The sequence below is a fragment of the Nerophis ophidion genome, linkage group LG19 (assembly GCF_033978795.1).
Source record: "Nerophis ophidion isolate RoL-2023_Sa linkage group LG19, RoL_Noph_v1.0, whole genome shotgun sequence".
Lineage (NCBI taxonomy): Eukaryota > Metazoa > Chordata > Actinopteri > Syngnathiformes > Syngnathidae > Nerophis > Nerophis ophidion.
Window position 1 is genome coordinate 43,492,418 of NC_084629.1, and position 27,967 is coordinate 43,520,384.

A 27,967-nucleotide genomic window follows, 5' to 3' on the forward strand; every position below is an offset into this window, starting at 1 on the left:
GGTAATGCGCACCAGAAGTTTGCTTGCCAACCGCCATTAAACAAAAGAAGAAGAAGAAGAAAGTTACAACACAACTACGTCACTACCAAAACGGAAGTGGCGCCACACTGCACATGCTGGGTGAGTTTGACTTTCAAATGATGAATTTAATGTGTGATTTTCGTCGTGGTTTCATATTAACCATGTTAGTTTATACATGACGCACATTTATTGCTTAAAGTTGGGACAGCAGGGGGGGGGTTGAAGGTTGTTTGATTGTTAGTACCAAGTGACAGCACGCATTATGATGGTCTTAAATAAATGATAAATGGGTTGTACTTGTATAGCGCTTTTCTACCTTCAAGGTACTCAAAGCGCTTTGACACTACTTCCACATTTACCCATTCACACACACATTCACACACTGAGCTGCCATGCAAGGCGCCAACCAGCACCCATCAGGAGCAAGGGTGAAGTGTCTTGCTCAGGACACAACGGACGTGACGAAGTTGGTACTAAGTGGGAATTGAACCAGGGACCCTCGGGTTGTGCACGGCCACTCCCCCACTGCACCACGCCGTCCCTACATGAAAACTTATATGGGTAATCAAATATGGTAAAAAAAACATGCACTGAGACCGCACTAAGTAAACCTTAAACTGAAAGGTACAATGTATAAGTAAAATAAAAAATACCGCCCACAATTTACGAATAAAAAACGGCAAAGTATAGCTAAGACAAAACAAATGCTGTACATATTTACATACACACCCAATGTCTTATTTGCCCATTTCCATCTTGAGAATTTCCGATTTCACCAATCTTGCAGCCACCTCAAACTTGTCGACGGCCTCGTTACAGTTTTTGCTTATGAGGCGCTTGTGCCTCGCCTGGTGGAGCTTCAAGAACTCGTTCAAAGGCAGCTCCTCTACTTTCTTCTTCAGGGCCAAGAAGTGACACGAGGGTGAATGCGATTTGTGCTCTTTCTGTGGGTCATCGTCCGGCTCCCAGCCCTCCAACTCCTTGAGGCAGAAGAAACACGTGGCAGCATCTGGGCTGTTGTCGACAGGCGTGTAAATGAAGCCAGCCTTTGCCATGTTTTCCGGTGTGCAGGCGCAGTCTTCGTCAAATGGCCACCCTTGAAAAGTTTTTAACCTATTCTCGCAAAAGTACATCTTAAATGTATCACTTTCGTTAAAAAGCTCCATTTGCGGATAAAAGTTGTAAAAATGGCAAAAAAACAACAACACACTCTCTTTAATAGGACTCTATTTCACATTTCATGTTCAAATGTGTTTTATCCATGCAAGTATAATGTAATGACGTGTTTTTTTCTCACCCAGGAATCTTCAGACTGTAATAATGTGGTGGGTGTGAACCTTCAAGCTTGACATCACTGACATTGTGCTTGACAACGGTAGCCTGGCAACTGCAATAAGGTCAAGTCTGAGCAGAAGGGATGTTTCGGCTGAGGGGTGTGAGTTCCCGATTCCAAAGACTCATTCACATGGGCTCTGTGAACCGAGACCAGGTTCTGCAGCAATTGCAGGTCTGTTCTGCAGAAGAGCACGTGTTTGATGTTGTGGGTAAGAACAAGGCCGAGCTCACAGCGGACCATGTAGGCATGGCTGTGAATACACTGTGGCGCTTCCAGAGGGACAAACCAATCTTTCTAAGAACAGTTGAGTTAATCAAGAATCACCCGCAGTTCCTTACGCTGCAAGTTCTGGCAGAGAAAAAAATTGCGCTCATGGATGATATTATGTTGGTAGACTTGCTGTACAGTTTCCTCAGGTAAGTGGTAGATGGTAGATGGTAAACACAACAGGAGTGGACTCAACACACTGACCTTAAGCTGTTTTTCAGGCTGAATTTTGACTTTCATGACCCTCTGATTCAGCAGCTGGTTTCAGAGGCTTGGCGAAGATTAGACAAGTATGAATTTTCTCTTTTTGTTCATTTGAGCTCACAATTAATCATCTCTTGTTATCCTAATATTTTTATTGTAACATGTTTGTATATTTACAGACTTCCCATGACATCCCTATCCAAATTTACAGTCTGTCTGCATGATATGGACCTGGCCCACAGTCCTCTTATAGGCCGCATCACCAATATTGTGGATCAGAATTTGTCATCCATTGATGATGGCAGGTGGGTGGAGAAATATGAACCCATTACACCCCCACAAGCTTAAGAGATCTGATCAATGAACGGTACAGTCTTTTTCCTTTATCTGTTTTGAAATGGTTCCAGACAAGACCGGAATAAATGAACTACCGCAAATTAGGAATCATTCATTATAAATGTAATATTTTCATAGCTAGAGCATAAACAACTGATCACGACCTCCTAAATACGTTTTTAAATATTATGAGAGGCCCTAAACATGATCTAACACCATTTAGTCATTCTACACTTTTTTCATTAATATAGTAATGGTGCTTGATCAGTGGCCAAAAAAACCAAACGGCTTTCCCTGATTGGTTTGTTCTACTTTAGCGGCCCATACTACGGTAATATTGATATTTTTTAGTTATTTAGTCTTTTTTTTTTTTTGGGGAGGACTCCCAACTTAAAACTAAGTAAATGTAGACTATTGTTTAAGAAATGAAAAAATGCCCAAAAGAAATCTGCAATGTGGTATAAAGTATGACTGCATTACAAATGTACAAAGATAATGATGCCCAAGTTTTTAAGTGGTATTTAACAATATGTTGTTTTAGTTTTATACTTTTTATACCTCTTATTAGACATATAAATACATCTGGATATGATGTTGTACAACAGTGCAAAGTACAATCACAAAAACACATGGTTATGGTTTGAGTTTATTTGGAACATGCATACAATTACAACATGATTCATCACAATTTCCAGTTTCTTTTTTCAACATATTCAAAGAGGAGTAAGAAGAAGCAGATCTGTTTTAATCCTACCACTTTTATATTATATTGCAATTGCTAACAGTTTGTTCACTTACTGAACTCAATTTATTTATGCAATATACTTTATATAATATCATAAAAACAACTTGTTTAAATAATCATAATTAGTCAAGTAAGTTGTATTTATAATGGTGAGATAAATAAGATTATCAGTAAATTCAGAATATTTATAATGGTTCTACTTTGTGCATTGTAAACACTTGGGTTTTAACCGTTTGTTAAATTGCATCATATTAGATAGATAGATAGTACTTTATTGATTCCTTCAGGAGAGTTCCTTCAGGAAATTGTAGTACACTATTTTGATTTATTTACTTATTCCATTCCATAATTAAATTCCACATACAGATATACTAAAGGTTTTAAGTGTTGTATGTGCATACACATATTTAAATAGCATTTTTCTCTAAGGTTATATTGTTATTGTCATACTGTTGTACATTCTTGGGTAGCAGGTTATAGTTTGTTTTTTGCATAAGTTTAGCTGTTGGCAAATTTACTGTATTGTGGAATTTCAATATCGTCGATTCGATAAATAGAGTTTGAGTGTTATTTATATCCAACATGATGTATTATTCTAACTGAGCTTTTTTGTAACAGTGACTGAAACATACTTTTGTATAACTCAAATACGGTAACACTAGCGAGCAGTAAAGAATATGAAGTGATTTTTAGTCCAATACATATTTAGCAAAATATCATATAATATATCAGTATATATTGTAGAGGTTGCTTTAAGGACTTAATTCTCCACACCTGTTAACTTGATTTTGTCATCATTATTCACTGTCATTGTTTGAATGTGCACATAACAATCTTCTTCTGGTTTAGCATTTATACATGCAGTTAAGAGTGAGTCATTCGGAGCCGGCCCTTTAAGCGACTGTCAGGAGATTTTCCCAAAGGTTGTGGTTTGTTGTTACCGCCATTTTGAGTTGTGTGATGTAAGCATTCCTTCATTCTCGTCTTTTATGAACAAACGACGCACACCTTTTTGTATGTCAAAAGATACTTCAAGTTGTCTTGCTTTCGCATTACAAGCGCAACAATATACTGTATTAGGGACGGCGTGGCGCAGTGGGGAGAGTGGCCGTGCGCAACCCGAGGGTCCTTGGTTCAATTCCCGCCTAGTACCAACCTCGTCACGTCCGTTGTGTCCTGAGCAAGACACTTCACCCTTGCTCCTGATGGGTGCTGGTTAGCGCCTTGCATGGCAGCTCCCTCCATCAGTGTGTGAATGTGTGTGTGAATGGGTAAATGTGGAAGTAGTGTCAAAGCGCTTTGAGTACCTTGAAGGTAGAAAAGCGCTATACAAGTACAACCCATTTATCATTTATTTATTTATCCCTCCATCCATTTTCTACCGCTTGTTCCCTTTGGCGTCGTGGGGGGTGCTGGAGCCTATCTCAGCTGCATTCGGATGGAAGTCGGGGTACACCCTGGACAAGTCGCCACCTCATCATCATCATCATTTATTTTTATTCCTTTCATGAAAATGCATATTTACAAGCCACGTACAATTGACACTTTCATTGTTTTTTTTTGTTTTTTTTTCTTATACATTTCCATGATCAGAAAGGAGCAGATGGAAGAATTATATTCTTATATATATCTGCCCCTTTTTTAACACAAATTACAATATTTTAGATGACTTTATAACTGTTCTCTCCACCAACACCCAAACTCCAACATACTTTTCCATTTTCCTTTAAGCACTTTCACAATGACACGTTCAATCTAAATCAAAACTCAGTTTGATATAATTTCAGTTTTCTCTTTTTATAACTCTTTTTAAATACAAAGATATTCTTACAGCTTTTTAAGTCTTTGTTTAGAGAATTCCATGCTTTCACACCAACAGCAGACAAGCACATTTGTTTCAAATTTGTTCGCGCTCTTGGGATGTTTAAAGTCATACGGCCTTCTGTGGTTCGCATCTTCAGATGTGAACACAAATAACTTTTGTATGTCCTTTGGAAGAACTTTCTTTCTCGCTTTGAACATCATTAATAGTGTATTCAATTCTACAATATCTTTTAGTTTTAGTAAACTATCACAGGGCCAACACAGATAGACAGACAACATTCACACTCACATTCACACACTGGGGCCAATTTAGTGTTGACAAAAAGGACAAGAAATAACACATAAATAAAAATGTTTAATTGACAGATTGATCTGAAGTTTATCTACAGTTTTAAGCGTTGAAAGTAAAAATAATACATATTGATATGACTTATTTTTAACGGTCATTGCTCACAAAACAAAGAAGCAAAAACAGTGTTATGAATTATTTACACATTTAAGACTCCAGTTACTTTACATCAAATATTCCACTTTAAACATGTTTGGGGGAAAATGTTGCATATTTTGTGTTTTTGCCACAAAAACTGGGTTTTTGTCAACAAAAAGGGCATATAACATCCATCCATTTTCTACTGCTTATTCCCTCTGGGATCGTGGGGGGCGCTGGTGCCTATCTCAGCTACAATCGGGCGGAAGTCAGAGTACACCCTGGACAAGTCGCCACCTCATCGCAGGGCCAACACAGATAGACAGACAACATTCACACTCACATTCACACTCTAGGGCCAATTTAGTGTTGCCAATCAACCTATCCCCAGGTGCATGTCTTTGGAGGTGGGAGGGGCCTATCCCCAGGTGCATGTCTTTGGAGGTGGGAGGAAGCCGGAGTACCCGGAGGGAACCCACGCAGTCACGGGGAAGACATGCAAACTCCACACAGAAAGATCCCGAGCCCGGGATTGAACTGTATATTATATGTAAATATAACATATAGGTTATGTTGTATATTGCTACTATGGTACATTTCTAGTCTACTTAATACCTGCATTATCCTTTATATCCCTTGTAACTGAGCCACTGTGTGGAACAATTTACTTTGTGGATGAATAATATCTCTCTATTACCTGACCACTTCTATGTTAGCTACCTCTCTTTGTTTATAATGTCTATTTTCTGATGGATCTACTCTCTATTTTATGCTGCAGCTGTTACATATACTGTAATATTGTACATGGTCATTGGGATTTATATTATATAAACATATAATAATATATCAGCATAGAGTGTATACTATGTATCTATAATATGTAAATATTACCTATTATATATTGCCACTGTGATCCCGAGAGAGACAAGCGGTAGAAAATGGATGGAGGGATATAATTGTACATTTTTAGTCTACTTTATACCTGCATTATCCGTTGCATCCTTACCCTTTCCATCCTTTGTAACTGAGCTACTGTGTGGAACAATTTCCCATGTGGATCATTAAAGTTTGTCTATGTCTTATAATCCAGTTTAACCCTCACCCTCTGATGCCATACCGTTCTATTTTTTGGATGAAAATATTTTGATTAATTGTGTGAAATGTTTTAGTTGCAGCCATAAACACTGCCGCTGCACACAGTTGAACATCTATTGCATTTGTAATTTCCTCTGTTTTTTCGATTAGAAGCATTAATATTGAAATATTGGTTCTCAGCGAGTAGTTTGTTTATGAAACTGTCCAATCTGTTGTTGAACAGTTTTTCAATGAAAAGTGTGAAAGTAAAAAAAAAGGGTGTATAGTTTGTAAATTGGTGTTTGTCTCCAGTCTTACAAATCGGTACAACTTAAGCTATTGTCATTTTGTTTGGGAATTTGCCAGTTTGAAATGATAAATTACTTATACTATACATATTTATTGGTCCAGAGATGTCTTCAATAACCTATTTTGTTGTTTCCATTACAATCAATTGAAGTCTTTGATTTGCATTTTTCCACGATCTTAACTATTTCCTCTGGTGTCACTTTGGTGAGAAACATGGAATTGGGATTTCTGTCATTGAAGTCTTCAGTTGAGACTGTCTGTCTGGAATCCTTTCCTCCAATTTTGGTCCAATATTTACAGACTAATTGTTGAAGCTTTCAGCTACTCATTTTTTCATGTTGTCATTATTTAGGTTTCCGTCTGAGAAGTATTGGGGTAATACCCCTTAGTAACATTTTGAATAATGCCATTGAGGACACCCCATGTTGCTCTCATATTATTTTTCATCCTGTCTTAATATTCGACTGTAATTATTTTCTCCATGTTCGTATGCTAGTTAGCTTGTTTTTATACTTTTTTTGTACTTAATTTCTGCCTCTGTAGTTCTTTGTGTTATACATTTTCTATATAATGTATTCTTATTACAAACTTTGTTTCCATATGAGTTGGGAAATTGTGTTAGATGTAAATATAAACGCAATACAATGATTTGCAAATCCTTTTCAACCCATATTCAGTTGAATATGCTACAAAGACAACATATTTGATGTTCGAACTCATAAACTACTTTTTTTTTTTTCTTTTTTCAAATAATGATTAACTTAGAATTTCATGGCTGCAACACGTGCCCAAGTAGTTGGGAAAGGGCATGTTCACCACTGTGTTACATCACCTTTTCTTTTAACAACACTCAATAAACGTTTGGTAACAGAGGAAAGTAATTGTTGAAGGTTTGAAAGTGGAATTCTTTCCCATTCTTGTTTTACGTAGAGCTTCAGTCGATCAACAGTCCGGGTTCTCCGCTGTCGTATTTTATGCTTCATAATGCACCACACGTTTTCCATGGGAGACAGGTCTGGACTGCAAGCGGGCCAGGAAAGTACCCGCACTCTTTTTTTTTACGAAGCCGCGCCGTTGCAACACGTGCTGAATGTGGCTTGGCATTGTCTTGCTGAAATAAGCAGGGGCGTCCATGAAAAAGACGGCGCTTAGATGACAACATATATTGCTCCAAAACCTGTATGGACCATTCAGCATTAATGGTGCCTTCACAGATGTGTGAGTTACCCATGCCTTGGGCACTAATGCACCCCCATACCATCACACATGCTGGCTTTTCCACTTTGCCTCGATAACAGTCTGGATATGTCATGTGAATACTTCTCTGTAATGATCATGTTGGTCACATTAGTTGGAAAGCAGAATTACCCCAGCAAGTTCTGTTCAACTGCATATGCCTCAGAATGAGGTCTAAACTCTATTGAAGAATATCCAATTATCCGCCCTTTTTTTGGGCTGGTGCGCCTAATGAATTGTCCACTGAGTATTTAAATACATGCTCATGACTGCGGGTATTTTTTGACTTTCTTTTAATTTTTTTTATTTAATTCATTTAAAAACAAATGCAACAACAGCATTTAGCATGAATGAAAAGGAGCAGAAAGAAGTAAAACTCGCAATATCTGCGCCCTATCGACACAAAGTCACAAGGAACAGTTCCAGTTCTTTTGAGCTGTCTGATGCCGTCGTATTACCAATTTCAGGATATCAAAACACAGAATACTTTTTAATAAAGTCAAAGTAAATCTATTTGGAATTGAATTGTATTGCAACATTTATTTGCAACCTGCACAGTACAACAACACATTGTTTTACATCTTGGCAGAGACATTTGTGGTCGGGGTGAAGCAGATGCTGATCATATCCTAACCCCTCTCACTCATTCCACATTCAACATAAACAATATAATACAAGAACAATACTATACAAAAGAACTCCTGTACACTAACAATACAATAGTACCACTGTTAGTATGAGACGAGACAAAACACACACACACAGGCCTCTCTCCTATCGCTCTGTGCTGATGGCATCACTCTTTCCTCCTCGCACTTCTTCAGTACTTTTTTTTTTTTTTTTGAACAGTGTTTCAAATTGAATCATGTTAGAACAGGTTTTGAACTTGTCCCCTAAGTTGTTCCACAGAGTGACTCTACAATTTAGCAAATTGTTTGGTAAATTTTCCATATGAGCTTTATACATGTTTGTAGAATTTTATGTGGTAGCCTTTACGGGGAGACCAATTTTATGTAGTAGAAATGTCGGGGATTTAAGGTATTTACCTTGTACCCAGTTGATCATATCAATTAATTCAAAAACTCGACACGCTCAAACTCACCTCCTTGGTTCCCATACCGGGAGTCGAACCCGGGCCGCCTGGGTGAAAACCAGGAATCCTAACCACTAGACCATATGTTTGTAACTAAATGGCCTAGGTCAGAAATTGGCATTGGTCCAGGGTTCTATATTCCTCTCCGTGACGCCAATTTTATGTAGTTGAAATGTCGGGGATTTAAGGTATTTACCTTGTACCCAATTGATCATATCAATTAATTCAAAAACTCGACACGCTCAAACTCACCTCCTTGGTTCCCATACCGGGAGTCGAACCCGGGCCGCCTGGGTGAAAACCAGGAATCCTAACCGCTAGACCATACGTTTGTAACTAAATGGCCTAGGTCAGAAATTGGCATTGGTCCAGGGTTCTATATTCCTCTTCGTGACGCCAATTTTATGTAGTTGAAATGTCGGGGATTTAACCCGGGGCCTCATCCTGTTCGTGGTAGCCAATTTTAAATAGGAACAAAAGAGAATTTGTTCCAGGAGTTTTACTCATAATCAGATGGTACAAAGTTGGATTGAATCGATATGAATTACAAACTGTAACCCGGGCCGCCTAGGTGAAAACCAGGAATCCTAACTAAATGGCCTAGGTCAGAAATTGGCATTGGTCCAGGGTTCTATATTCCTCTTCGTGACGCCAGTTTTATGTAGTTGAAATGTCGGGGATTTAACCCGGGGCCTCATCCTGTTCGTGGTAGCCAATTTTAAATAGGAACAAAAGAGAATTTGTTCCAGGAGTTTTACTCATAATCAGATGGTACAAAGTTGGATTGAATCGATATGAATTACAAACTGTAACCCGGGCCGCCTGGGTGAAAACCAGGAATCCTAACCGCTAGACCATATGTTTGTAACTAAATGGCCTAGGTCAGAAATTGGCATTGGTCCAGGGTTCTATATTCCTCTTCGTGACGCCAATTTTATGTAGTTGAAATGTCGGGGATTTAACCCGGGGCCTCATCCTGTTCGTGGTAGCCAATTTTAAATAGGAACAAAAGAGAATTTGTTCCAGGAGTTTTACTCATAATCAGATGGTACAAAGTTGGATTGAATTACAAACTGTCTCATGAGACGATAGATGGTGCACCCTCATGAAAGGAATTAATAAGAGCGCACACTCAGGCTTCGTCTTCCCTTCTTATTCATACACTCCATGATGTCCTGATTCGTAGTAAAACAACTTATATAACTGTCCAATGTTCAGGGTGACTTGACCTCTTATGTCGTGTCCCTCCCCATGCGTTTTTGGTCAGGGTGACTTGACCTTTCATGTCGTGTCCCTCCCAATGCATTTAGTTTGGAGCTAACCCTAGGACAGACATTTTCCACTACAGTTATAATCTACTAATTCCTTCCATTTCAGTGTTTTTTAATTGTATAAGTAATGGAAGGATTGGTTGGGTCTCTGTATTTTCTTCCACTGGCGATTCTAACCACACATTTCTGTTAAAGAAAATTGGATTTATGTATGTTTTGCAGGCACTTCCCCATACTTAAATGCAATAGATAGATAGATAGTACTTTATTGATTCCTTCAGGAAAATTAAAATTCCAGCAGCGGTGTACAGAGTTGAGATACATTTAAAAAAAAGGTCAAAAGTAAATAATGGGGGTTTAAAAGGAAACAAAATAGAGAAATATTACAAAAAGAATAAAAACAATGGGAATAACAATATAACAGTCAAATAAGAATATAACAAGACAAAGTAGGCAGTAGTGACCATGTCATGAAAACGTATTGCACTGTTAATGTTTTGCATCCCCTGTCATCCTAGGTCATAGGTCAGATATGGAATAATCAATGAGTTACACAACAAAAGAAATGCACTCTTAGTTACAAAATCTTTGACTTTATACAGCACAGCTATTATTCGGCATACTTTTACTTTGACATTATCAATATTTGATTTCCATGTTCCTAGTGTTCGTCAGTCATATAACCTCAAACATAATCTCATTTGTCCTTTCAATTTCCAGTCCATTAATAACTGGCGTGTCAGCGTATTTCCTTTTACTACAAACAATCTTATGTTTAGTTTTGCTTATATTTAAGGACAATTTATTGGCATTGAACCACATCATCATTTTCTGGACTTCATTTTCTACAATTTGTTGGACGTTGTGTATATTTTTGCCTGAATAAGATCGTTGTGTCATCCGCAAATAGAATGTCCCTGAGTAAATGAGACACAATCACAGTGTCATTTATATACAAAAGCAATCGTATCGGTTCTAGGACCGATCCTTGAGGTACTCCGCAAGTTCTATTACAATTTTTAGACTTTATGTTGTTGATTTCAACAAACGGATTCCTTTTTTTTTTTTATTTAGCTTGTAACCAGTTGGTGTGCCACACCTCTTATACCATCCATCAATCCATTTTCTACCGCTTATCCCTTTTGGGGTGGCGGGGGGTGCTGGAGCCTATCTCCGCTGCAGTCGGGCGGTAGGTTGGGTAGACCCTGGACAAGTCGCCACCTCATCACAGACCTCTGATACCAATATTTATATAGTTTATGCAACAATATATTGTGGTTCAGCTTTACAAACGCTTTTTAAAGATCTACAAAGATGCTTACTAAATAGTGCTTTTTGTGTATTGCATTGGTGATTTCTGCAGTTAGTTCCATACTTGCTGTAGCAGTTAAAATATTAGGACAAAACCCATACTGGCTGTTCTTTAAAATCTTAAATTCATTAAGAAAGTATTCAGTCTTCTCAGGAATTTTACAATACTGGGGAAGTAATGATATTAGTTTATAATTAGAAAATTTAGATTTTTTTTCCTCTTAATGAGTGGAATGACTTTAGCTATTTTCATGCAGTCTGGAAATATTCCTGAAGTATTAGACACATTACAAATAAATGTAAAATCTATCATTTGCTTCATCAATACCATATTAATGTCAGTATAGCCATTAGATTTTGTATTGGCACACTTCTGGTATTGTTCCACTATCGATGTTTCCATCTGGAATTTGTTGTGACAAGGTAGGGCCAATATTTACAAATTAATAATTGAGCTTATCTACTATTTCAGTTGTACTGTAAATGTCAACATGATTCTTTGTAAAACAATTTGGAAAAGGTGTTTTTTTTCTTAACTTCAGCATCTTTCATTCCAGGATCCTCTCTACGTTTCTAACTACTGTGACATCCCTGGGGTCCCCTCGTTTTCGAGATGCCCTCCTTAGCAAGGTGGACCACCTCCTGGACAAAAAGGATCGGTCCCAAGCCAGCAACGCTCGCAGAGTGATGCAGTTCCTGCACAACATCAAGTACAACCACAGGCCATTGCTGGAGAAGTGCAAGCGGATTCTCCTATGCCACATTCCCACCATGGACGTGGACCAGATCTCGATGTTAATGGGGCTGTTTCGGTCGCTGCGGTTACACCACATTGACTTCAAGCTGGCTGTGAAACAACGGCTGACAGAAAAGATTGATTCAAGCGTCGACCCGGCTACATTTGCTAGACTGTTTATCTCTCTGGCACCTCTTGCCAGTCCAGAGACGAGAGGCCGGTTAGTATCAGTAAAAGATGAAACACACATGGTTTAAATCGCTTGATGCTTAAGTGATTTTATTTTGCTTTTAGATTGGAAGGCACGGCCTACATATTGGCTGATGACTTTGACGCACTGCAGGTGGTGGATATTGTTGAAACACTGCAAGAGATTCAGAGCAGGAACTTTACCTTGATAAACAAGTGAGTTAATATCACCTTGCTCTTAGATCAATTCTTTTTTTTTTATTGTACAAACCCCGTTTCCATATGAGTTGGGAAATTGTGTTAGATGTAAATATAAACGGAATACAATGATTTGCAAATCTTTTTAAACTCATATTATATTGAATGCACTACAAAAACAGGATATTTAATCTTCAAACTCATAAACTATTTTTTTTTTTTGCAAATAATAATTAACTTAGAATTTCATGGCTGCAACACGTGCCAAAGTAGTTGGGAAAGGGCATGTTCACCACTGTCTTACATCACCTTTTCTTTTAACAACACTCAATAAACGTTTGGGAACTGAGGAAACTAATTGTTGAAGGTTCGAAAGTGGAATTCTTTCCCATTCTTGTTTTATGTAGAGCTTCAGTCGTTCAACTGTCGTATTTTACGCTTCATAATGCACCACACATTTTCCATGGGAGACAGGTCTGGACTGCAGGCGGACCAGGAAAGTACCCGCACTCTTTTTTTTTTACGAAGCCACGCTGTTGTAACACGTGCTGAATGTGGCTTGGCATTGTGTTGCTAAAATAAGCAGGGGCGTCCATTAAAAAGACGGCGCTTAAATGGCAGCATTTGTTGTTCCAAAAGCTGTACTTACCTTTCAGCATTAATGGTGCCTTCATAGATGTGTAAGTTACGGGGCGGCATGGCGTAGTGGGTAGAGCGGCCGGCCAGAAACCTGAGGGTTGCAGGTTCGCTTCCCACCTATTGACATCCCAAAAATCGCTGCCGTTGTGCCCTTGGGCAGGACACTTCACCCTTTGATCATGGTGCCGCTCACACTGATGAATGAATGACTGGTGGTGGTCGGAGGGGCCGTAAGCACAAACTGACAGCCACGCTTCCGTCAGTCTACCCCAGGGCAGCTGTGGCTACTGATGCAGCTTACCACCACCAGGTGTGAATGAATGATGAGTCCCACTTGTCTGTGAGCGCTTTGAGTGTCTAGAAAAGCGCGATATAAATCTAAGTTATTTTTTTACTTTTTTACCCATACCTTGGGAACTAATGCACCCACATACAATCACAATGAACTTTGCATCGATAACAGTCTGGATGGTTCGCTTCCCCTTTGGTCTGGATGACGCAATGTTGAATATTTCCCAAAACAATTTGAAATGTGGACTCCTCAGACTACAGAACACTTTTCCACTTTGCATCAGTCCATCTTAGATGATCTTGGGCCCAGAGAAGCCGGCGGCGTTTCTGGATGTTGTTGATAAATGGCTTTCGCTTTGCATAGTAGAGCTTTAACTTGCTCTAATGAGATACCATAGAGGTCCGCTTTCTGTGTATTATTATATCATTTCATCAAACTACTGTAGCGGTGTGTAGAATGGTATGGTTTTTCATACAATACTTCTTATCTAAAAGTTGTTTTGGGTGTTTTTTTAAAGGCATGTTGTATGTTACAATGACAACATTCAGGTTTTGAGTTAAGAACTTTGTCACAGAACCAATTAAGCTCGTAAGTTGAGGTACTAGTGTATTTGAATACTATTTCCCTGTGACCTCTAGCCTAATAGATGCCGTATCGGAATTGGTGTATTGAGCGGAAATCAAAAGACAATCCTGTATTTACCTTTTATTATATCTGGTACCACCACACTGCTTGAACATGGCATCAGTAAAGCTGGAACTGAAAGAGTTAGTGCCGCTGTGTGCTAGGCCTAAAGTCATAATGTTTGCTGACAAAGTAGACTGCAACTTTTTGATGAAGGAGAAATAAAATTGACGGAAAAGTTGTATAATGTAACCAGATCGGAGATAAAAATGTAGATATCATTTGTCGTTTTGGTGCTGAATGAATGCCCGCTCATCCATTTGCTTGAGGGTGAGATCTTCTATACATTTTTAAACTTTATTTTCAACTTTTACATACCAACAGCGGCCCTCTGATCCAACACCTTACACACATTTTGCTAACACAACACTTCCTCGTTATGCATCAATCACGATCACGGCCAGCAAGGTTTAGAGACTGGTATCGTTTACATTTTTAACGATACTAGTATCAAAATGGTACTTGAGAAACCCAAGAGGAGTGAAGTTGTCACGCTGTGTAAATGGTAAAAAAAAAAAGACAATACAATGATTTGCAAATCCTTTTAAACTTATATTCAATTGAATAGACTGCAAAGACAAGATATTTAACGTTCAAACCGAGAAACCTAGTTTGTGCAAATATTGGCTTATTTGGAATTTGATGCCTGCAACATGTTTCGAAAAAGCTGGCACAAGTGACAAGAAAGACTGAGAAAGTTGAGGAATGCTCATCAAACACTTATGTGGAACATACACATTACTGTTCTCACAGAAAGTCTTTCCAGAAGAGTGAAAGCTCTCAGCTGCAAAAAAAGACCTAATGCATATTTCTTCCATTTGGACTTTTTGGCTGGGAGTCACAATACTCTTATCCCTTTTGTGTGTTCTAAGTGTGGGTGTTTTTTTCAGACTTGCATCAGTGATCCAAAGGAACCTTGACACTTACAGGCCAGTGAAAGTCTGTAGAATCACACGGGCACTTCTTATGTTGCATTATAAGAATCCAAAACTCTTCACCAAACTAAGAAATCTTTTGTTAGGGTAAGTTAATATCAACTAAATGACAGGTTGGAAGTGGAGACTTAATTCACTTTAACTTTGCAGATTTTTAGAGCGCAGCTTCCTCCCCGGTGAAGTGACCATGTTGAACCATTGTCTGTCCCTGTTACCTTGTCGGCGACTTCAGGAGGGTGTGATCTCCCGGCTCAACGCAGTGGTGCCCCAATGCCGTTTCAGAGACCTCATAAGCATTGCCTTGGCTCTGGAGGAGTGGATGCGTAAAGACCCGTTGTACCACCACAGCACCAGCAGCGAGTACGTGCTTCTGCTGCAGGCACTTACCAGCTGCAGTCTCCAGAGGCTGCAGAGGGCAGACCGACTCAACTTGCTTCTTGAGGAGCTCAAGTATGTTTCGGGGCAGTGGTTTAAGGAAGTGATTCTGGAAGAGACCATGGCCACGCTGCACAGAATGATAGATCAAATCGATTGGATGAACTTGCCGGCTCTGTCCCGCTTCATAACAAAGACTATTTGGCTCTGCCCTCCCTTGATGGACCGTATTGCCAGTGTGGCCATTAAAGACATTGAGAAGGTGATTTTAAACGACTGGTTTGATGAATTTTAGTGGTGCTGAATAGCATCACAACCTGGAAGGATTAAGCCAAGTCTCTGTGATGAGCAGCATGCAGTAATCCTTCACTTAGTTTGTCCATTTTGTTTGCCAGTGATCTTGCGTTCGTGAGGAAGATAGCAGGCCAGTTATGCATCACCGTTTTTGTTTTCCATCCTGGCGCCGCCTCCTTGCTGGGATGCTAATCCAGGCTGAGCTGGGGCGCCTAGCTATATCCATGCGAACAAATAAAGTCAGTTGTAGCAGACCGCTCGCTGCGTAAAACTATTCCTAAGAGATATAGATGATGTTTGCCGAAAAGATTTTTAACGCAAATAGTATTAATTGACACACTATCAAATTAAAAAAACACCGAGTACGAGAGCACTCAGCCGCTGCGTCTGAATGCGCTGCCATCTTGCCATCTCCATGGCTTCTGTCTTTTGAAGATGGTGCACCACTCATTATTTACATCTGAAGGGTTCATTATAAGCATTGCTAAAACATTTTACTATCACATGATGATGATGATACTGTATGATCAGTGTCAGAGCTTGGTCCGCATTGCCGGCAGTAAGTCAGACACATTTCCAGTGAGGGTTGGACTCCGCCAAGGCTGTCCTTTGTCACACATTCTGTTCATAACTTTTATGGACAGAATTTCTAGGCGCAGTCAAGGCGTTGAGGGGATCTGGTTTGGTGACCGCAGGATTAGGTCTCTGCTTTTTGCAGATGATGTGGTCCTGATGGCTTCATCTGACCGGGATCTTCAGCTCTCACTGGATCGGTTCGCAGCAGAGTGTGAAGAAACCGGGATTAGAATCAGCACCTCCAAGTCCGAGTCCATGATTCTCGCCCGGAAAAGGGTGGAGTGCCATCTCCGGGTTGGGGAGGAGACCCTACCCAAAGTGGAGGAGTTCAAGTACCTCGGAGTCTTGTTCACGAGTGCGGAAAGAGTGAATGGTGAGATCGACAGGCGGATCGGTGCGGCGTCTTCAGTAATGCGGACGTTGTATCGATCCGTTGTGGTGAAGAAGGAGCTGAGCCGGAAGGCAAAGCTCTCAATTTACCGGTCGATCTACGTTCCCATCCTCACCTATGGTCATGAGCTTTGGGTCATGACCGAAAGGATAAGATCACGGGTACAAGCGGCCCAAATGAGTTTGGGTCTCTCCCTTAGAGATAGGGTGAGAAGCTCTGCCATCCGGGAGGAACTCAAAGTAAAGCCGCTGCTCCTCCACATGGAGAGTTGCCAGATGAGGTGGTTCGGGCATCTGGTCAGGATGCCACCCGAACGCCTCCCTAGGGAGGTGTTTAGGGCCCAGGACACATTGGGAAGACTATGTCTCCCGGCTGGCCTGGGAACGCCTCGGGATCCCCCGGGAGGAGCTGGACCAAGTGGCTGGGGAGAGGGAAGTCTGGGCTTCCCTGCTTAGGCTGCTGCCCCCGCGACCCGACCTCTGATAAGCGGAAGAAGATGGATGGATCATGATAATAAGATTATTATACAGTTTGTTGTCTAGATCATTCTTACTGGACTGGTTGGGTTTATCCTTGACTGAAATATATATTTTTGTTTTTGTTTTAGATTCACCCCTCAGCAATTTATGACATCCTGCGTCCCTTTTCGACCTTAAAGTATGATCCCAAAGGAGCAGAGGGGTTTTACGACGCTTGTATAAAGCGCTTCACTCCTCATATCAGTAAGTAAACTTGTTTTCTAGTTGGCAGTGTGGCCTTAACAGCAGTTTGTGTACGTGTACGTAGGCTCCTTGGACTGTCATCGACTGGTTTTGCTGGCATCCGTCTTGGCGGTTGCAGGTTATTTCCCTGAGGAACTTGTCAGACACATCTTCAACATAGATTTCCTTGGAAAGCTGGAGGCCGAGTTGGAATGTATGTGTGCTAGCTCAGAAGCAGTCCTCTTAGGACGTATATGTTCAATTGGTTTCAAATGTTACTTTTGCAACTCCACAGTCTTCCCTGCTAGCTCCAACAGGCGCATCCAACAGCGTCTCATGGAGCTCAATCGTGCCGTGTCTCTTGAGTGTCCTGAATTTCAGGTCCCATGGTTTCATCATCGCTACTACTGGGACACGCTAAGCCCAAGTACACAGAATGGATGATATGGGTGTGGTGCAGCTTGATGTTTGAATAATAAACAACATGTCACATCTGTCTTCAGGGACGGCTTTTCTCAGTCCTGTCCATCAGCAAATCCATACAATGTTGGGTGAAGTGCTTGGTGGCGTTAACTGTGTCAGGGCGGCAGAGGTCACGCATTATTTTTACACTCTTGGTAAGTAATATGGTCACCTAGCTTTGCACAGCTTAAACACAATCCATTTGACTATAAATTCATTTTCCATGTCATTTTTTTCCCATAGGAAGTGATAGAGATGGAAAAGAGTTTTTAGATTTGAATAATAATAGTAATGATAAAGTTACAATTGAGCTATCGGTTGGCGCTCTTGCACTATTGTTAGTCAAAAATAAAGAGTTAACTCATGTGATTACTTATATTGTATTCAGTCACGTGGCTTTTTCACGGAAGTGATCAAAGTGGTGGTCAACCAAACCAACATGGCTACTGTGCAGCAAACAGTACGCAAGGGACCTAGCTCTTATATATATCCATCCATCCATCCATCATCTTCCGCTTATCCGAGGTCGGGTCGCGGGGGCAGCAGCCTAAGCAGGGAAGCCCAGACTTCCCTATCTCCAGCCACTTCGTCTAGCTCTTCCCGGGGGATCCCGAGGCTTTCCCAGGCCAGCCGGGAGACATAGTCTTCCCAACGTGTCCTGGGTCTTCCCCGTGGCCTCCCACCAGCTGGACGTGCCCTAAACACATCCCTAGGGAGGCGTTCGGGTGGCATCCTGACCAGATGCCCGAACCACCTCATCTGGCTCCTCTCGATGTGGAGGAGCAGCGGCTTTACTTTGAGTTCCTCCCGGATGGCAGAGCTTCTCACCCTATCTCTAAGGGAGAGACCCGCCACCCGGCGGAGGAAACTCATTTGGGCCGCTTGTACCCGTGATCTTATCCTTTCGGTCATGACCCAAAGCTCATGACCATAGGTGAGGATGGGAACGTAGATCGACCGGTAAATTGAGAGCTTTGCCTTCCGGCTCAGCTCCTTCTTCACCACAACGGATCGATACAACGTCCGCATTACTGAAGACGCCACACCGATCCGCCTGTCGATCTCCCGATCCACTCTTCCCCCACTCGTGAACAAGACTCCTAGGTACTTGAACTCCTCCACTTGGGGCAGGGTCTCCTCCCCAACCCGGAGATGGCACTCCACCCTTTTCCGGGCGAGAACCATGGACTCGGACTTGGAGGTGCTGATTCTCATTCCGGTCGCTTCACACTCGGCTGCGAACCAATCCAGTGAGAGCTGAAGATCCCGGCCAGATGAAGCCATCAGGACCACATCATCTGCAAAAAGCAGAGACCTAATCCCGTGGCCACCAAACCGGAACCCCTCAACGCCTTGGCTGCGCCTAGAATATATATATATATATATATATATATATATATATATATATATATATATATATATATATATAAGGTTTAGCTCGGTTGGTAGAGTGGCCGTGCCAGCAACTTGAGGGTTGCAGGTTCAATTCCCGCTTCTGCCAACCTAGTCACTGCCGTTGTGTCCTTGGGCAAGACACTTTACCCACCTGCTCCCAGTGCCACCCACACTGGTTTAAAAATTTAACTTAGATATTGGGTTTCACTATGTAAAGTGCTTTGAGTCACTAGAGAAAAAGCGCTATATAAATATAATTCACTAATATATATATATCCATCCATCCATCCATTTTCTACCGCTTATTCCCTTTCGGGGTCGCGGGGGGCGCTGGCGCCTATCTCAGCTACAATCGGGCGGAAGGCGGGGTACACCCTGGACAAGTCGCCACCTCATCGCAGGGCCATATATATATACATATATATAACATTTGACCCATCACCCCCTGGGAGGTGAGGGGAGCAGTGGGCAGCAGCAGTGGCCGCGCCCGGGAATCATTTTTATAATGTTTATACTCATCATAGGCTGCATACTTTGGTGAAAATGTACTTACTGGTATGTCATTTTTCAAGGTTTAAAGAAGCAGCAACATCATTTAGAAGGGATGTTGAGTAACTGTAATGTAAACGTAAAAAAGTAAGCTAGCCACTTCTCAGATTTATAAGTAAACATTGATTGATTGATAATATGATGGCATAAAAAGCAGGGAGGACTGGGAGAATGTGACAAAGGTGCAAGATGATTCACGTGGCAGACGCTGAAATGCTTGTCACACAACATCGTGTCCAACATCAAAGTACTTACTTGGGTTGACTTACCCTGCAGTGTCTATTTGTATATTATGTTCTTACATTGTTGAGGCTGGACCTCAAATATTCCATACGTGAAAAAAGTTCCAATTGAAACCAAAACGGTCACATTTTTAATTCCTTACAAGCTCACTAAACTTTCGAGGCGTAGTTATCCCCAAAGTTGTGGTTGACTTTGACCCAGTACTACTTGTGCTCCAACAAGTTGGGGATACAACAATAATAATAATGAAATATTACAAGACTTTTTGTTTTCTTCTCCAGAGTTCGAATTCATTTTGGACAAGCACCTAAAGCCGCTGCCCTTCAGCAAGCCGAGTTTTGTGCAGATCTCAGATGAAGGCGAGAATCTCTGGTCTCCCAGCTCATTGGAGAAGAGCAGGAAGGAGCTTCCACCAGGGGCACAGCGGTGGGAGGAAAAACGGTTTTTCTTACTTTGATTTCTAACTAAACACTTGACTGTCAACTCTCACGCAGTGTTTGTATCGACTTCCTCGACTCCAAGTCTTTCTGCAAAAATTCCCAACATATGACAGGCGTAGCGGTGATTAGGAGGCGGCACCTTGAAATTCTGGGATATCGTGTTGTTCAGGTATGTTTTGTCACATATTGCACGCTTTCCTCATGCCTTCTTGTGTCTGTGAACACGACATTCTAAGACAGCTGCTTACCAACAAGTGGAGTTTTAGCTTTACTCACAACTTCTACAGAAATTGATACCAAAGTCACAGTAAAATTGGAACAACTCCAAGCGTTTATCTCTGTGGTTATCTTGCACACTGGAAGGGAAAGAACAGCTTATTGGGAGAAGGAAGTATCAATATTGAGACCACTACGCGGCTGAGTTATTTTGATTTCATAGTAGAAGATGCCTTCACATGTTCCAAGATACCATCTTTATCCTTAATGGTGGTTGCAGCGTCACTTTTCTTTTTACTTTCACTCTTCTTTTTCTGGCGCACTGCCACCAGAGTCTGCTTCAGGCTTGGGAGACAAGGTTTTACTACTTACGTATAAAATACTACACGGTCTAGCTCCATCCTATCTTGCCGATTGTATTGTACCATATGTCCCGGCAAGAAATCTGCGTTCAAAGGACTCCGGCTTGTTAGTGATTCCCAAAGCCCAAAAAAAGTCTGCGGGCTATAGAGCGTTTTCCGTTCGGGCTCCAGTACTCTGGAATGCCCTCCCGGTAACAGTTCGAGATGCCACCTCAGTAGAAGCATTTAAGTCTCACCTTAAAACTCATTTGTATACTCTAGCCTTTAAATAAACTCCCTTTTTAGACCAGTTGATCTGCCATTTCTTTTCTTTTTCTTCTATGTCCCACTCTCCCTTGTGGAGGGGGTCCGGTCCGATCCGGTGGCCATGTACTGCTTGCCTGTGTATCGGCTGGGGACATCTCTGCGATGCTGATCCGCCTCCGCTTGGGATGGTTTCCTGCTGGCTCCGCTGTGAACGGGACTCTCGCTGCTGTGTTGGATCCGCTTTGGACTGGACTCTCGCGACTGTTTTGGATCCATTGTGGATTGAACTTTCACAGTATCATGTTAGACCCGCTCGACATCCATTGTTTTCCTCCTCTCCAAGGTTCTCATAGTCATCATTGTCACCGACGTCCCACTGGGTCATTATTGTTACCGATGTCCCACTGGGTGTGAGTTTTCCTTGCCCTTATGTGGGCCTACCGAGGATGTCGTGGTGGTTTGTGCAGCCCTTTGAGACACTAGTGATTTAGGGCTATATAAGTAAACATTGATTGATTGATTGATTGATATTCAAAGCAGGTAACTAATAAGGGACCGATTTTCTAAGTGCCAAACAGTGTGTGCAAACTATAAAATGCATAGAGTACAGCAGGGGTCACCAACGCGGGCACCAGGTCGCCCGTAAGGACCAGATGAGGCGCCCGCTGGCCTGTTCTAAAAATAGTGAGCTGCCTCTATTTTTAACATTTTATTTATTTACTAGCAAGCTGTTTGACATTTTTAATTCTAAGAGAGACAAAACTCAAATAGAATTTGGAAATCCAAGAAAATATTTTAAAGACTTGTTCTTCACTTGTTTAAATAAATTAGTTTATTTTTTTACTTTGCTTCTTATAACTTTCACAAAGACAATTTTAGAGAAAAAATACAACCTTAAAAATGATTTTAGCATTTTAAAACACATTTACCTTTTAAATTCCTTCCTCTTCTTTCTGGACAATTTAGATCAATGTTCAAGTAAATTTATTTTTTTTATTGTAAAGAATAATAAATACATTTGTATTTAATTCTTCATTTTAGCTTCTGTTTTTTCGACAAAAAATATTTGTGAAGTAATTCTTCAAACTTATTATGATTAAAATACCCCAAAGGTATTCTGGCAAATCTAGAAAATCTGTAGAATCAAATTTAAATCTTATTTCGAATTATTTTGAATTTCTTTTAAAATGTTTGTCCTGGAAAGTCTAGAAGAAATAATGATTTGTCTTTGTTAGAAATATAGCTTGGTCCAATTTGTTATATATTCTAACAAAGTGCAGATTGGATTTTAACCTATTTAAAACATGTCATCAAAAATATATATTTATTGTGAGAAATCATTAAGATGATCAGTGTTTCCACAAAGATAAATATCATTAATTATTAATAATAACATACAGTTAAAGGTAAATTGAGCAAATTGTCTATTTCTGGCAATTTATTGAAGTGTGTATCAAACTGGTAGCCCTTGGCATGAATCAGTACCCAAGAAGTAGCTCTTGCTTTCAAAAAGGTTGCTGACCCCTGATGTCTACAGTGGGTATGTTGCCTTATATTTCAAGGAGGATTTTGCTTGTGCTATACGGGGCATCACCATGGAGAAACTCATTTACTGCTCTTTCATCTTCTCTTGCTACGACCTGTGGTGATTAGCTGTGTTTTTTTAAACAAGCAGGAAACAGGTACCACTTTGGCAATCATTTTAGAAGCAGTCCTGCAGGGCATCTGCAGCTGAAGGTGCGAGAATTGGAGAGAGACTGGACCTACTCCACTCAAGGCATAAATATTAAGAAATATTTGATGAATATCAATCAATCAATCAATCAATCAATCAATGTTTACTTATATAGCCCTAAATCACTAGTGTCTCAAAGGGCTGCACAAACCACCACGACATCCTCGGTAGGCCCACATAAGGGCAAGGAAAACTCACACCCAGTGGGACATCGGTGGCAATGATGACTATGAGAACCTTAGAGAGGAGGAAAGCAATGGATGTCAAGCGGGTCCAACATGATACTGTGAAAGTTCAATCCACAATGGATCCAACACAGTCGTGAGAGTCCAGTCCAAAGCGGATCCAACACAGCAGCGAGAGTCCCGTTCACAGCGGAGCCAGCAGGAAACCATCCCAAGCGGAGGCGGATCAGCAGCGCAGAGATGTCCCCAGTCGATACACAGGCGAGCAGTACATGGCCACCGGATCGGACCGGACCCCCTCCACAGGGGAGAGTGGGACATAGAAGAAAAAGAAAAGAAACAGCAGATCAACTGGTCTAAAAAGGGAGTCTATTTAAAGGCTAGAGTATACAAATGAGTTTTAAGGTGAGACTTAAATGCTTCTACTGAGGTGGCATCTCGAACTGTTACCGGGAGGGCATTCCAGAGTACTGGAGCCCGAACGGAAAACGCTCTATAGCCCGCAGACTTTTTTTGGGCTTTGGGAATCACTAACAAGCCGGAGTCCTTTGAACGCAGATTTCTTGCCGGGACATATGGTACAATACAATCGGCAAGATAGGATGGAGCTAGACCGTGTAGTATTTTATACGTAAGTAGTAAAACCTTAAAGTCACATCTTAAGTGCACAGGAAGCCAGTGCAGGTGAGCCAGTATAGGTATATATGTATGTATATATGTATATAAAGGTATATACAGTATAGGTATATATGTATGTATATATGTATATAAAGGTATATACAGTATAGGTATATATGTATGTATATATGTATATAAAGGTATATACAGTACAGGCGTAATGTGATCAAACTTTCTTGTTCTTGTCAAAAGTCTAGCAGCCGCATTTTGTACCAACTGTAATCTTTTAATGCTAGACATGGGGAGACCCGAAAATAATACGTTACAGTAGTCGAGGCGAGACGTAACAAACGCATGGATAATGATCTCAGCGTCTTATTATATGGAATACATATTCCATATAATAAAAAATACTAAAGGACACCAAAACATTGAATTTGTTTTAATCAACCTCTTTAAGGTGCTGTTTGCAACTTTCTCACAATAACATTTTTCAAAGCAAGAAATATAAGAAGAATACCACCGGCTAGCTTGTTATTACTGCTGTTTGATAATTGTCTATATTTTTCACAATTACAAAGTTCATGCAATAACAATTTTTACCAACTGGAATGAAATGCTTGGTGTTTCCGCTGGTCTCTGGCCCGGATTGGAGAGCAGCGGAGTCAAAGTCCCTCTGCGACGCTCCTTCACGTCAGAAGGCAAACGTCGATGTTTGCTTTACTAGCTAGCTGCAGAGCTAACTGCTAGCCGGCAGCTTGGAGTCAGGTCGCGTTGACTTTCTCAGAGGGCTGCTTTTTCCCGACAAACCTGTCCCACGGAAAATACTTACATCATGTGTATAAAACCTCAATGGAGGTGTTTGGAGGTTTTTAAGGGCTTTATAGGTGGAATAGAGCGGCTCCCGTAGGCTCCATGCCAAGCAGACTTTAAATTGCATTCATTTAATATTTAGAATGCAAAAAAACCCCAAAGAAACATCCATTGTCAATTGTCACACTCTCATGATTGTGAACAAATTCCATAAAAGGGCTGTTCTACTTTAAGTCCTCTCCCAACTATAACATTATAAAATGATGTTGCTGAATAGTTAATCTCTTATTATATATATTAAATGTTATTATATATTTGAATATACGACCGTCCAAAATGTTGACACACGTAGGACAAAAGATGCTCGTCTGTGTGGAAGTGTCAGTTTGCACGCTCTTCGGACACGTGGAACGTAAAATGCAAAAATAATGCTATCAAAACAGTGATGAGTGTTGAAAAAACAGATTGCGCAGGCTGAATAATTATATTTGCATCTTTTCCTCCTAGTATTGCTGGTGTTTTGATAATCTGCATGTTTTTGCATTTGAATGAAGACTGAGGCAAAAGGGATTGCACCCCTTATTCTGCTTCCTGCATAGACGCAATCCACTTTGCACGTGCTATCAGGTTTGCACATGTTTTAGTACACGCAAACCTTTAGTAAATCAATCAATCAATGTTTACTTATATAGCCCTAAATCACTAGTGTCTCAAAGGGCTGCACAAACCACCACGACATCCTCGGTAGGAAAACTCACACCCAGTGGGAGGTCGGTGACAATGATGACTATGAGAACCTTAGAGAGGAGGAAAGCAATGGATGTCGAGCGGATCTAACATGATACTGTGAAAGTTCAATCCACAATGGATACAACACAGTCGCGAGAGTCCAGTCCAAAGAGGATCCAAGACACAGCAGCGAGAGTCCCGTTCACAGCGGAGCCAGCAGGAAACCATCCCAAGCGTAGGCGGACCAGCAGCGCAGAGATGTCCCCAGCCGATACACAGGCGAGCAGTACAAGGCCACCGGATCGGACCGGACCCCCTCCACCCAGGAGAGTGGGACATAGAAGAAAAAGAAAAGAAACGGCAGATCAACTGGTCTAAAAAGGGAGTCTATTTAAAGGCTAGAGTATACAAATTAGTTTTAAGGTGAGACTTAAATGCTTCTACTGAGGTGGCATCGCGAACTGTTACCGGGAGGGCATTCCAGAGTACTGGAGCCCGAACGGAAAATGCTCTATAGCCCGCAGACTTTTTTTGGGCTTTGGGAATCACTAATAAGCCGGAGTCCTTTGAACGCAGATTTCTTGCCGGGACATATGGTACAATACAATCGGCAAGATAGGCTGGAGCTAGACCGTGTAGTATTTTATACGTAAGTAGTAAAACCTTAAAGTCACATCTTAAGTGCACAGGAAGCCAGTGCAGGTGAGCCAGTACAGGCGTAATGTGATCAAACTTTCTTGTTCTTGTCAAAAGTCTAGCAGCCGCATTTTGTACCAACTGTAATCTTTTAATGCTAGACATGGGGAGACCCGAAAATAATACGTTACAGTAGTCGAGGCGAGACGTAACAAACGCATGGATAATGATCTCAGCGTCTTTAGTGGACAGAATGGAGCGAATTTTAGCGATATTACGGAGATGAAAGAAGGCCGTTTTAGTAACGCTTTTAATGTGTGCCTCAAAGGAGAGAGTTGGGTCGAAGATAACACCCAGATTCTTTACCGTGTCGCCTTGTTTAATTGTTTGGTTGTCAAATGTTAGAGTTGTATTATTAAATAGAGTTCGGTGTCTAGCAGGACCGATAATCAGCATTTCAGGTCCTAAGTGTTGTTGTTACGCCTCAGTGTAGCTGTAACGACTTCTTAAGCAACTTGTGTTGTCAGAACACAATTAAATGTTTCTTTGGAACCACGAAACGACTTGCAACATAGCAAGGCAGATTTCTAAATAAATGTGATGCTTATTTAAACTTTCAGGCAATGTGCAATACTTGGCAGACATTAAACTTGTCGACATTTTGCACCAAAAAATGTGCCTATTCTGCATCCATAACTGACGAAGCTGTTATTAAAAATGAAAAACAGCACTTTTTGACTTCCAACATTCCCACAATCATTGTTGTCATCTTTCCAGATCCCCCACTTCGAATGGAACTCTATGGAGCTTTCTACACAGGACGCTTGGAAGGAATACCTAAGGAAGAAAATATTTCTTAGCGCCAGTTAGCCCTGAAGGCCTTAATGATTCAGCTGACAAAATAACTAACACCATTTATTTTTGATATACCTGCAGTTTTTGTACAGTAATGAATGTATTAATACATTTCTGTTTGTATTAAGCCTTCAAAACCCAAGACTCTGTTTTAGACCAGTTTTTAAACATACGTATTGCAGCCGGTCACCCAGGATGTGGGTTCAGACCATGACAGTCCCTGGGATTTGTGCAGCCCTTGGAGGCACCCGTCAGTAAATCATCTTTGATAATATATAGCATTAATATGCTTTTGCTTTTATTGCTAATTGTGTTTTTTTTTCTCAACAGGTTGTCATTATGTCAGGATGCTTAGAAAAAAAATCCAAATACAGCTGGGAATAATATTTTAATATTTGAATGTGACACGTGAGGGAATCTAGTATATTCCATGACATTACTATATTTAATACAAATGGACAGCTTTTTGGATGCACTCCTACACTGAAAAGGAAATATTAAGCAGACTAAAAACACAATAAGTGTGATATTGTACTGCTGCATGCTAACTGACTCATCAACATGCATTTATCTTCATAAAGGACAAAGTTGGGCGGGGTTCAAAGTTTTGGCATCCTGGCCACGTTGAGGCGCATCGCTGCACAGGACGCTCCGGCTGCGTAGCGCATCTCCCTGATCATCCCCGCCCACTCTTTCTTGTCCTCTTCATACCTGAAGGTGATAGAGCGCATGTTGAAAAAGTACACACGATGACATATACAGTGGGGCAAAAAAGTATTTAGTCAGCCAGCGATTGTGCAAGTTCTCCCACTTCAAATGATGACAGAGGTCTGTCATTTTCATCATAGGTACACTTCAACTGTGAGAGACAGAATGTGGAAAAAAAATCCAGGAATTCACATTGTAGGAATTTTAAAGAATTTATTTGTAAATGATGGTGGAAAATAAGTATTTGGTCACTTCAAACAAGGAAGATCTCTGGCTCTCACGGACCTGTAACTTCTTCTTTAAGAAGCTCT

The 27,967-nt window shown here is 40.9% G+C and overlaps 3 protein-coding genes across 5 annotated transcripts in view; 1 reads left to right on the top strand and 2 right to left on the bottom strand.

Moving 5' to 3' along the window:
• On the top strand, positions 1 to 27,730 carry fastkd1 (FAST kinase domains 1). Of its 3 annotated transcripts, none has more exons than XR_009802998.1 (16): positions 1 to 120; positions 1,323 to 1,773; positions 1,846 to 1,914; positions 2,008 to 2,133; positions 12,012 to 12,410; positions 12,485 to 12,595; positions 15,083 to 15,214; positions 15,278 to 15,764; positions 17,371 to 17,485; positions 17,550 to 17,678; positions 17,760 to 17,891; positions 17,968 to 18,081; positions 20,395 to 20,539; positions 20,608 to 20,722; positions 26,871 to 27,198; positions 27,279 to 27,730. XR_009802998.1 is itself a non-coding variant. In XM_061880073.1 (16 exons), exons 3-16 carry the CDS (start codon positions 1,439 to 1,441, stop codon positions 26,961 to 26,963), a joined length of 2,502 nt encoding a protein of 833 aa, XP_061736057.1. In that variant the 5' UTR covers positions 1 to 120; positions 924 to 1,084; positions 1,323 to 1,438; the 3' UTR covers positions 26,964 to 27,247. The 3 variants fall into 3 exon arrangements, 2 of the variants coding, with proteins under 2 accessions (XP_061736057.1, XP_061736055.1); XM_061880073.1 differs by lacking the exon at positions 27,279 to 27,730 and adding an exon at positions 924 to 1,084 and having other exon boundaries at positions 26,871 to 27,247; XM_061880071.1 differs by lacking the exon at positions 27,279 to 27,730 and having other exon boundaries at positions 26,871 to 27,247.
• LOC133538442 (baculoviral IAP repeat-containing protein 5.2-like) lies at positions 549 to 1,225 on the bottom strand. The gene has a single exon (XM_061880075.1). The coding sequence runs from the start codon at positions 1,185 to 1,187 to the stop codon at positions 759 to 761; it is 429 nt and encodes a 142-aa protein (XP_061736059.1). The 5' UTR covers positions 1,188 to 1,225; the 3' UTR covers positions 549 to 758.
• Positions 27,324 to 27,967, bottom strand: part of klhl41a (kelch-like family member 41a) — a 31,141-nt gene continuing 30,497 nt past the window's right edge. The window contains exon 6 of the mRNA XM_061880074.1: positions 27,324 to 27,659. Coding sequence (XP_061736058.1) covers positions 27,548 to 27,659 — 112 coding nt within the window. The 3' untranslated portion in view covers positions 27,324 to 27,547. The remainder of the gene's footprint in view (positions 27,660 to 27,967) is intronic.